The sequence below is a fragment of the Crinia signifera genome, chromosome 2 (genome assembly GCF_055691185.1).
Source record: "Crinia signifera chromosome 2, ASM5569118v1, whole genome shotgun sequence".
Lineage (NCBI taxonomy): Eukaryota > Metazoa > Chordata > Amphibia > Anura > Myobatrachidae > Crinia > Crinia signifera.
The window spans coordinates 330,027,231-330,039,028 of record NC_139218.1 but is presented as its reverse complement, the minus strand read 5'-3'; the positions used below and the strand labels follow the sequence as shown (position 1 = coordinate 330,039,028).

The following is an 11,798-nucleotide window of genomic DNA, read 5'->3' as shown; positions in this document are numbered from 1 at the left end:
TCCACTCAAAGGGTGTGTCTAGTTTCATATATGGAGAGATTGTGAAAAGAGATTGTGAATGTGGCATCTAGAAGCGTGGGTGTGCACTGCTACATCTGAGAGGAATATTTTAAAATGACTTATATACAAATGTAGATGAGCCCCAAAGCAGTACGTTTATATTTGGTAAAGTGCTGGGAAATGCCGCTGATGATTCAATGTAAATGTATCTATCTCTCATTCCTTTTTTCCCTAAAATGTAACAGTGTAATTTGGGACAGGTGAAATGAGAAATATTGCTAGACTAATGAGGGAGAGAGGGAGATTGCTGTTATTTCAGGGAATTTCCTGCAGAACGCAGGAGGGTAGGCAACTATGCACTAGACTGACAAGCACATTGAAACCAACAGCTTCCACCCAAGTGTATTTATTTATTTACAGTTTCTTCCGTTGCATTTACAATCGGAACAACAGTGATAATAGTCCATGTATCTCCCTGACACGTTACATAAAGCACCTCCCTGACATGTACATTATTCTCTATCTCTGAACACCCAGCATCAGCACTACACGCCCTGTCAGGGCTTTGCAGCCTGCTCTGTGCGACTATGGCCACAAGAGGCTCATGTTCGGCATCTGCAATCCATATTGTCAGGATTTGTGTGTGAGGGGAGGGAGAAAACTCCCAGCTTGGTTCGTAGTCGTACGAGTGATAAGCAGAGCAGAGGGTTTCCATTGTGGAGGATTCCATTTATTGAGGAATGAGGTAAGGCTGCAAAATGTGTGTATGCGACACCTGCCCGTATGACCATAACCTGATGTACTGTGAACAGAGCCCAGCCTCGCCAGCTATAGCCAGGGGCTGCTGCTGCTGGGGCATTGTGTGTGTCAGGGCAGGATTTGCACTGATGGCCATTGTCTGTAGGGTAGCAGCAGCAGCTGTATAGAGCAGACCTGCAGTGTGCGCAGAACCCTGACATGACCTTATATAAAGGCACAATACTGGACACCTTATATAGATCCAGTACTGGACATAGAATTGAGCTATGTGTGGGCTGTATGTTCCATTATTGCTTTATAATGGTTGTGTTGCCATGTTTCTACGAAACGAATGGTCTGTGTCTTCCTTATGTCCCCTGATTAAATGGGATCTCATGTATTAGAACTGCAGACATCGTATTGCAATATAATGTATATAATATATTATTATTACACCTCTATATGTTCTATAGAGCACATTAAATGTCCCATGTGCACATGTGTGAAATATGACATCACATATTACATACATCTACAGTTATTATAACGCTGGGTAGTATTAACTCCTTAATAGGCAGTTGTATCTGTTGCTAGGAAATTATAAGGGAATAGAGGACATGAAAGGAAATGGCTGTGGAGAAGGAAGGATGTTGGCCTAACAATGATTTACACTACATGGTCATACTGTGTATGTGTGTGTGTGTGACAAGTGTACAGTGCAGAGGCAGAACTCTGGGAGGCATTGGAGTCATCTGCCGCTGGGCTCCTGCTCCCAAGGGGGCACCTCTCCTCCCCTGTGAGTTTAAATTCATTAATTTAAAGCCATTAATATAGTATCTCTGGCTGTGTTCTGAAACATGTGTTCTCTCTCTCTCTCTCTCTCTCTCTCTCTCTCTCTCTCTCTCACATTTTCTATATATTTTATATAAGATTGTGTGTGTATATGAGGGGGGCACCAATATACATCTTGCCTCCGGGCAACTGGGACGAACTTACGCCACTGCTACAGTGATGAGTATAATGTACAGATAGCAATTACAGCAGTCAATGGTGTTGCTTGGAAGGTCTAATATAGATTAGAATTGTATTATAATATTTTGTCAGCATTTTTCAGCGTTCCCATACACACTGAGCAATTTTCACTGGGTTGGATGGCTTTCTATAGCAGAACGCTATGGAAAGCCATCTACCCCGTCACTGGTAATACCAGCGGATGAGTGGTGGTGGCTGGCAATGATGTGGGAGTGCACATCAGCAGGGCCGGTGCAAGGCACCGGAGCGCCCCAGGCGAGTCGGGGTGGGGGCGCCCCGGTGCCGGGCGGGCGGGGGGGGGGGGGTCTTGGTTGGTACCTGCGTAAAAAAAATTTCTGTTCCCGGCGTCCCTGCTGAGTGCTGGTGTAGGGGTGTCCGTGCCGCCGGGGGAGCCTGCGGCGCTGTTATCGTGTATACGCTTGTCGCGCCCGGCGGGGTCCCTACAGAGCATAGAAAATAACTAGCGCTATGCGCGCGGCGTTATTTTCTATGCTCTGTAGGGACCCCGCCGGGCGCGACAAGCGTATACACGATAACAGCGCCGCAGGCTCCCCCGGCGGCACGGACACCCCTACACCAGCACTCAGCAGGGACGCCGGGGACAGAAGTTTTTTTTACGCAGGTACCACAGTGCAGGGGGTGAGGGGCGAACTGCCGCCCTCCAGGTGCCGGCGCCCTAGGCAAATGCCTAGAGCTGCCTAGTGGTGGCGCCGGCCCTGCACATCAGCACTCACCGCTGGCCTGTATACACTGGGCGGCTTTTGAGCTGAAAGCAGTTCAAACGGCAAAACTGAGCAAAATCACCCAGTGTCTATGGGCCTTTAAAGCACTAACCAATCAGCTTCTGATGTTGGATGTGTTTGAAAAATGACATTAGCTGATTGATTAGTGCTTTATCACTCTCTCTTTATGCTTTCATAAATATTAACAGGAATAGCTAATCATTTATTTTATGTTACTTATGGTCTTGATTTAATTGCCTGATATGATCTTAATAGTTTTGTGTCATGGAACGTCTTATTGGTCAGATGTGTCACACTATTAGAAAGGTTGAATATCACTATTGCTGCAGTAATCTTGTTTTGTCACATGCTAGGAACACCGGTTATTTGTGCAGTTATAGAAATAGGACAGTAGAGTAGTGTACAGTATATTTCATATATTTTGGCTTCCATACTGCATTGTGGTATCTGCAAGCTCATTATTTCTGAAAGCCTATGTTTCCAAAATAAATACTGAAAACAGGATTATAGCTTGTTGAAATGCTACACAAACAGGTTTAACAATGTTTATGGTATGTATAAGGTGACAATCTTAAGAATTATATAGTTATGTATTCCACTGTATTTGTCCTGACGACGTTGACAATCTGACTGAATAAACCAGTCCACCTTCTTTCACCGTTGAGAGTCCCTGAGTGCCCGTTTCTTCATCGCTATCTACAAGAGGCTGCAAGGTCTCCAAAGTTGGCAAGCTATTTCTTTTGGCTTTAACCAAGTCCTGCAGTGCCAGTCCCTACCTTGGTATATATATATATATATATATATATATATATACTTTTGTGAGGGTAGACGCAGCACTCCAGACTCTTGTATTCCGAATAGAAATTTTATTTGCAACGTTTCAATACATGCGTATTTTCGTCAGGCTACGAAAGTACGCATGTATTGAAACGTTGCCAATAAAATTTCTATTCGGAATACAAGAGCCTGGAGTGCTGCGTCTACCCCCACAAAAGTCTACATACTTCCTGATGAAGGCACCCGACCGACTGAGGCTAAGGAAAGCCGTGCCCGGCCAAGTTTGCAAGTGTATATATCTCTTATATATTTAGCCAGATCTGTCACTCATCCTCTGTGTATATAACGTTCCCGCCCAGTGGGATACACAAACCCGCCCCCCCTAGGAAAAAGACCAGTGTCTTATGTGTAGAACTTTTTTATGTGTATAACGTTCCACCCCCTTGACATCACCTCCCCCCGCCAACCTCCTGCGCCCCCATTCCCGCGATTCGCGGACCCCTCCGTGATTCACACCCCCCTCCGCGCCCCCTCCCGCAATTTGCAGACCCCCTCCCGCGATTCGCGGACCCCCCCTCCCACGATTTACACCCCCCCTCACGCAATTCATGGCACGCCTGCACCCACCCCTCCTGTGATTCACGGCCCCCCACGATCCCCCCTCCCACGATTCATGACCTCTTCCGCAATTCACGGACCCTTCGCCCCCCCTGCGCCTCCCCAGCCCTTGATTTACGGCACCCCCCTTGCCCCTCCCGCGATTCACGGATCCCACAACCCCCCTCCCGCAATTCACTGACCCCGACAACCCCCCTCCCGCAATTTGCGAACCCCCCTTACTGCGATTCAAGCTCCCCGGCGCCCCCTCACACGATTTGCGGACCCCGCCCCCTCCCGCTAATCGTGGATCCCCGCACACACACACACCCCTCCCGCAATTTGCAGACTCCTCTGACCCTCTTCCAGCAATTCCACCCCCCAGCGGACCCCCATGACCCCGCTGCCGCATTTGACATACCCCCGTGACAATGGGGGATCCTGTACTGCCACAAGCAGGTGCCGCCCCTAGGTGGGAAATCCGGCCCTGGCTGCCGCTCTGCAGGTTCCCCCACTGCCAGAAGTGTCCCCACAGTCCTCTGCACCAGCGTCACAACTTTTATCAATGTCTTGCCCACATACCACTATTATACAACCTCCTGCTCTCATTCACGCTCACTCCCTCCCTGCGTGGAGACGCTCACTCACTGCCGGGCGCTGCATACTGTCCCCCACACTCCTCCAGTTCTAGGGATGCCCATCGACCATCAATGATTTCAAATAATCGATGGTTTATGGCCGATGTTGAATACTTTTGCCATCGATGTGGGAGGACCAGATGGTTTCCCTACATCGATGGCAAAGGAGAACCGATCAAGTTTCATGGAAGTCCCACCACCAAGTTCTGATTGACCCACGGCCTATTCAGTCAGATATAATGGGTGACCATCGATAGCTACAACAATCGATGGTTATCCAAGTAATATGTTACTACTATCGATGGCAGGGTGCAAAATCGCCATCAATGCCAACCATCGATGGCGTCTGCACCAATGTCTTTCCCTACTCAGCAACAGCCAAAAATGTATACTACCCCTCATGCCCACACACCTCTATCACTGCCCTGCCTCCTGTTCTCCTGCCCCATAACTTCCGCCAGTGGGGACCCGCTCACCCTGTGTTGCCCACATTCCCCTATCATGCTTTACCACCCAGCCTCCTGCTCTCATGCACCCTAACTCCCACCCAGTAGGAGGAGACACTGACTCAGGGGCACCGTACTGTACTCCTGTGCTGCCACGCTGAACCCTTACCCACTGGCAGAAGCTGCACAGTGTCCCCCACCCTCCTCTTTAGTCCCCCGTATGCCCACACACCCCTATCACTACCCAGCTTCCTGCTCTCCTGAACTGTAACTTCCACCACTGGGGAGTCGCTGACGCTGTGTTGCCCACATGCCCCTATCATGCCTCATAGCCCAGCCTCCTGCTCTCATGCACCCTAACTCCCACCCAGTAGGAGGTGACACTGACTCAGGGGCACCGTACTGTACTCCTGTGCTGCCACGCTGGACCCTCACCCACTGGCAGAAGCTGCACAGTATCTCCCACCCTCCTCTTTAGTCCCCCTTATGCCCACACACCCCTATCACTACCCAGCCTCCTGTTTTCCTGTGTCGTGACCTCTGCCAGTGGGGAGCCGCTGACTCAAAAACACCCTACTATACTATTGCACACACACCTCCACAACACGCACCCCCCCACACACACACCCACAAATGTCACTGTACCCTCCACACTATCAATGTACATCTTACTCTGTAACCGCTTTTTAATTAAACCAAACAATACACACCCCCTAGCAAATCATATGCTCTCTATTTAACACATTTCACCTATAACTCAAGTTGCAATACAGGCCATCTTTCATACAATTCTAACCATATTTCTCGCAATACAAACTTTCACAAATTAAGGGGGCGCAGCCCCTTACGACGGTGTGAAGAGCGCCCGTAGGCCCGAAAGCTCGAAAGCTTGTCATTCCAAAGAGCCTGTGTGGTATGATTATTTCATGAACAGACCGTGGGTGCAGGACATTGGAGATGTTATATATATATATATATATATATATATATATATATATATATATATATGGCTTAAAGTGGTCATGCAGAGGTGGGGGAACTCAATTTTCCATGCCACCTAATTACTACCCCTCCCCTGCCCCCATTAGGCAGTTACAGGGCCAATGGTAGGGTGTTTGGCATCCCCCTGCAAACTAGAATGTTATTCTGGGAGAATTACTGTACAGGGCCAATGTGAAGGTTAAAATGTTCCACCTCACCATTAGAACTCAGTTCCACCCCGTTCCCCCTCACTTTAACCCCATTATATACACACACACACATATATATATATATATATATATATATATATATATGCAGCAGATAGACACGTCACTCCTCCGGACTTGTAAATGACAGACACAGCACACAGGGTGGTGGTCAACGTTTTGAAAGCCTTTACTTCCTTTTTCAAGACGGTGGGGTGCAATACTGTCTTGAAAAAGGAAGTAAAGGCTTTCGAAACGTTGACCACCACCCTGTGTGCTGTGTCTGTCATTTGCAAGTCCGGAGGAGTGACGTGTCTATCTGCTGCATGTATCTGTTTGAACTGGCACCCCGGCGATTACCACAAGTGTCAAGCGAGTGCCTGGGCACACTATGATTGGTCACTCGGTTCTTTATATTTCTATAATGCTCCAAAATTCTTATTTTGAGAGCCCGTTTTGTCTGCCCGACATATCTCATGCCGCACGGACATACCAGAAGATACACTACATACATAGTGTTACAATTAATTAGTGATTTTATTTTCCATCTTTTATTTCCTTTGTATATATATATATATATATATATATACTCTATTATGTAACATATTTGCTATAATGTTTTTTTTTTCTCTTTGGGAAATTGTTTCTTGTCTTGATCTAAAAATATAGCGCTCTAGAATGTGATATATAACCAATATGCACCAATTTTAAATTGTATTATTGATTTTTGTAAACTTTTTGGGCAAAGGTGAACAGAAGACGTATCATAATGTATACTCCTTGTTCCTGTGTACTTTGCTGTCTGTATATTGATATGTGCAGGGTTTGTTTGTACTCCATGTGTTTGCTTTAGAATGTATGTATGTGTGTGTGTGTGTGGGTGTGTGTGTGTGTGTGTGTGTGTGTGTGTGTCCCTGTGTGGTAGGGAATATAGAATATAAATTCCACTGAGGCAAGAACTGACATGAATGACTAAATATTCTCTGAAAAAAGCCAGATGCATGTAATGTATTATTTGTAGTTTTTACTGAAAGTGAGAATTAGAAATAACAACACAACTGAGAAAATGATGCCATAAATGAAATGAAAATGATTTGTAAAAGTTAGAGAGAAAATGTAATACAATAGTGTAAATAAGCAACATGTACAGTATGCCACGCTCTCAATAAAATACAGAACAATCCACAGTATAATTTACTTTATACAAGTGAAAGGCACTAAGGTTGCCAAGAAGACCACAAAAGAGTAAAGATAGCCATACACTTATATGATTTGGGCCCTTTTGACCCGATTCTGACGCATCGGACCAAGAAATTGGGTGATAATTGGCCAAATTGTATGTGCCTAACCTCTGATTCCGACCTGGTGCACAGTAATGTGCATAACCGATTGGATCGCTAGTACAAAAGGCAAAATTCATTGGATTCGACAGCACTTGCAAGGTCGCATACGATACATTGTATGCTAAAGCCGCATACGATGTTGCTGGGGTGTAGAATGCAAGGCTGCATGCAATACCTTGGATAAGTGTATGGCCAGTTTTAGAGATAGGAGAAGAGACAAAGGGAGGGCTGGGATAGTAAGGGGCAAAGTCCCACTACACACAGTAATGGCAGTAGTGGTTAATGACTTATAGCTGAGAGGCAGGTGTGACTGACATATACTGCTCTGAGAATATCAATAAAGTCAAATCAAATATAGTTGAGTACATTGTAATCAGTAAAGGGGTGTGTCTTAAATACTGATAAAGAAGACTGCAGGAAGAAATGTGAAAAAGTCACTAATACTGCTTTCATACCACAAATGTCGGGTCACAGACAGCATTTGGGCACGGGGTGGGGGTGGCATGTCATCGAGGGCTGGGGAGGAGGCTGTGCTTGGAGCTGTCTCCAAGTGCTGCCTCCTCCAGTGTGTGTATGGGACCCATATCACTCAACCCAGGGTACTCGTTCACACTGCACAGCAACCCAGGTCAGAGCCATGATCAATCCTGGCCATGACCACGGTTGAAATGCCGGGTTGCTTGAACCGGAAATTTGGTCAATGGTGCTTTTACAATGCAGATCAACCCGTGTCGACACGGCTATAACCCGGGTTGCTCTGGCGATCTGAAAGGGGTTCAGAAACCTGTACATTTTTTTTGTAAACAACAAAAGCTAAATACAGGTCGGGTCTCTCTTATCTTAACCTATTTTGTATTCCAAAAACCGAAATATTCCGAAAACCGTGGTTTTTCAGAATATTTAATTTTGGGGGTCCCCCCCCACACACCCCTTTTTCATACTTACCTCATCCCCCAATGTCCACGTCAGCCTCTGGGATCCTCTTCAGTGGCGTCTCTGGTCCCAGGGGTGCATTGCTCGAATGCATCGTCGCAACGGTGACATCACCGGTGCGACCGCGTACTTGTGCAATGCACCCCTAGGACCAGAGATGCCGCTAAAGGCCACCGTGGATGCTGGACATCATGGGACCATTAGGGCACCACCTGGAGGCCAGATGAGTATGGGGGGGGGGGGGAATATTCAAAAAAAAAAAAAAAAATCACTGGTCGTGGTCCAGAGCATTTTGGATAAGGGGTACTCAACCTGTACCAACACATCATCTTGCCAGTACTACCTCATCTCAGCATATCTATATATTGGTCTCAGAAGCCGAGAGCCGGAGAGGACGCGGAGCAGGGAGAGCACCGGGTCTCAGGCAGGCACGGGTATCACACTTCACGTTTTGATTTAGTTATGCAGTCAGTTGTCCTGAGGAAGGAGCGTAAGCTCCGAAACTGTTGACTATCAACACTGACTTTTTTTTTCACTGTGATGTTTTAATACGGCTTTTTCACTATTTTGAGAATGCCGCCTCCTGTTTTCATTTATTTGAAAATCACCTATATATCAAATATTGTCGAAGGCACCTCTCACTTATTCATCTGGATGTGCCAAGTGCCGGTCCTCACGCTATTGTGTGTATATATATATATATATATATATATATATATATATATATATATATATATATATATATAAAAGGCAAATACTCCTCAGCTCTATGAAGTGAAGTACCGCTACTGACCACTAGAGGCCACTTGGTAGACCAGATTACTCCTTTTAGTGAAACCAATTTTTGCAGGGACACTTCTATGTTTCAAACCTGCTGTATATGGAGAAAGGGAGCTATGAAAGCAGATATTGGAGGTATGAGAAGATAGGGAATGGGGGTGGGGTGGAGAGTTTTTGTGGGCTAAAAACTGTCACAGTTCAAAGTGAAAGTATATTGCGGAAGTCGTTATTTATATGTGTCATATAATGGGAACGGGAGGCGTGGCCATGGCAGGACGTGAGTAAGGGCGCGAGTTTCTGCTCCCCTGTGTCTGCAGCTACTTATGGAACCCTCCCCTATGAGTGGATGAGCTCTCCCGCATGCCAGTAACCTAACCTGGGTAAAAATTCTTCTTCCCCCGATCCTTGTATGCCATGTATGTCCCTAGAAGCAAGGGAGTATCTAGATGCCCCTATAGCTCAGGAGGAAGTGGTTTATGCTATAAAGTAGCTTCGGGGATGTAAAGCGCCAGGGTTGGATGGGATCCCTGGAGAAGTTTACCAAAAATACTTGAAAGTACTGGGACCACAATTGTTGAGGGTTTTCCAGGATATGATAGTAGCAGGGCATATGCCCCTGTCAATGACAGAGGCCTCAATATTTGTGATTCCAAAAAGTGGTAAAGATCAAACCCGTATGGACTAGTTTAGGCCAATCTCGCTCATAACAACAGATGCAAAAATATATGCGAAGATTCTTGCAAATAGACTGAGCAAGGTGATCAGTCAGATTATTCATCCGGACCAAACTAGTTTTATGGCGGGGAAGTCCACCATGATTAACCTGCGGAGAGTCTTCTCATATATTCAATGCATAGAGCATAAGAAAAGGGATGCAGTGTTAGCATCGTTTGATGCGAATAAAGCAATTGATTCAGTGGAATGGAAATTCCTCTGGGGTGCATTGAAGGCTTTTGGGGTAGGAGATGGGTTTATTAACCTAGTATCCCTGTTATATCAAAACCCGAGTGCCCGGATGTCTATTAATGGGTTTACATCTTCCACATTTCACCTGGCCAGGGGTACACGACAGGGGTGTCGTCTTTCCCCTCTGCTGTTTGCAGTGGCGATGGAACCCCTGGCGTGTATGCTGAGGTCAGCTCTGGATAGGAGGGAGCAGGGAAGGGGTACCGGGAATAATCTAGTATCATTGTATGCAGACAACCTTTTGGTTGGGCTGGCAGATCCCCAGGAATATCTCCCAGTAGTAGTTGAGATTTTACAAGTATACGGGGAATATTCAGGTCTAATTATGAACTGGACAAAGTCCCACCTTCTACAAATAGGTAACAATGTGGAGTTTGCACTTTATGATAAGGTACCGCAACAAGAAAGTAGATAAGTTTAAATACTTAGGGATCTGGGAGGCTAGATCACCACTGGATTTTATCCAGGACAATATTGTGCCATTCATTGAAGAGCTGAGGGTCAAGTGTCGCTGCTGGACCAGGCTGCCCATTGCCCAAATTGGGCAGGTTAACCTGGTCAAAATGGTTATCTTGCACAAATTTACTTACAACAGTCTCCAGTGTTTAAAAGGGACGACTACTTCAGGAAAATAAATAGCTTAGTTTCGTCCCTGGTATGGTGGGATAAGAGGCCTAGAGATAGGCTGGAGGTTCTCTGCAGAGATAGAGATAAAGGTGGGCTTGCCTTGCCAGATTTCAAGACATACTATATGGCTGCACAGATTGCCCATATATGTACGTGGGTTCAGCAAGAGGAAGGAACAGCGGAACTGACACAATTAATTGAGGCGGTAAACCCGGAATCAACACCCCAGCAAAGATTGATGGTGAAGGGTCTCCTTCGCAAGCTCCCATTAATTATAGTGCAGGCCGTTAAAGTGTGGAAATGGGCTAGCAAGATTACCAACTTTGAGGGACTAGACCAAGATGCTTCTATTTTATACAAAGGCTATTAAGGAACAGCAGGGGGAGATGGTCTGGCGTACCTTTGGGATAGAAACAATGGGTCAGTTGTATCAGAGGGGGGTCCTGAAATCCTTTACCCAGTTACAAGCTGAGTACAAAGTCCCAAAGGAGATGTTCTTTAGGTATCTTCAAATGCGTAGTGCTCTGGTCCAATATGGTAGGGGCGAACTGGTGTGCATTGAAGAATCCCCATTTAAAAAACTCATTAAACAACTGGGACAGGGCAAACGATTGTCTAAACTGTATGAGTTCCCGCACGTATATATACAGGCTGAGGAACTGGGGACAGTGCGGGTCAAATGGGTGGAGGATATACCTCAGTTAAATGAGCTAAGTTGGAGTGGGGCCCTATCCGCTTATAAATCGGCTACTAATTCAATGTGGGTACAGCAGATACAGTTTAACATCCTTCACAGGATATATATTACCCCAGTAAAATTAAAAAGATTTAATGGTGCAAGATCAGATAAATGCCCCAAGTGTGGAGAAGGAGCCTCCACATTCTGGCACCTACTATGGAGATTCTGGGCTGAGATAATTAAAATAATGGTCAAGATTGGAATCCCTAGGAGTTATCTGAGCGAAATTAATGTAGTATTGGGTGTGTGGAT

At 46.0% G+C, this 11,798-nt stretch overlaps 1 protein-coding gene across 1 annotated transcript in view; it reads left to right on the top strand.

The window, feature by feature from the left end:
* Nucleotides 1–586: 586 nt before the first annotated feature.
* B4GALNT1 (beta-1,4-N-acetyl-galactosaminyltransferase 1) overlaps nucleotides 587–11,798 on the top strand; it is a 106,883-nt gene continuing 95,671 nt past the window's right edge. Inside the window, exon 1 of the mRNA XM_083169407.1 lies at nucleotides 587–745. Coding sequence (XP_083025533.1) covers nucleotides 741–745 — 5 coding nt within the window. The 5' untranslated portion in view covers nucleotides 587–740. The remainder of the gene's footprint in view (nucleotides 746–11,798) is intronic.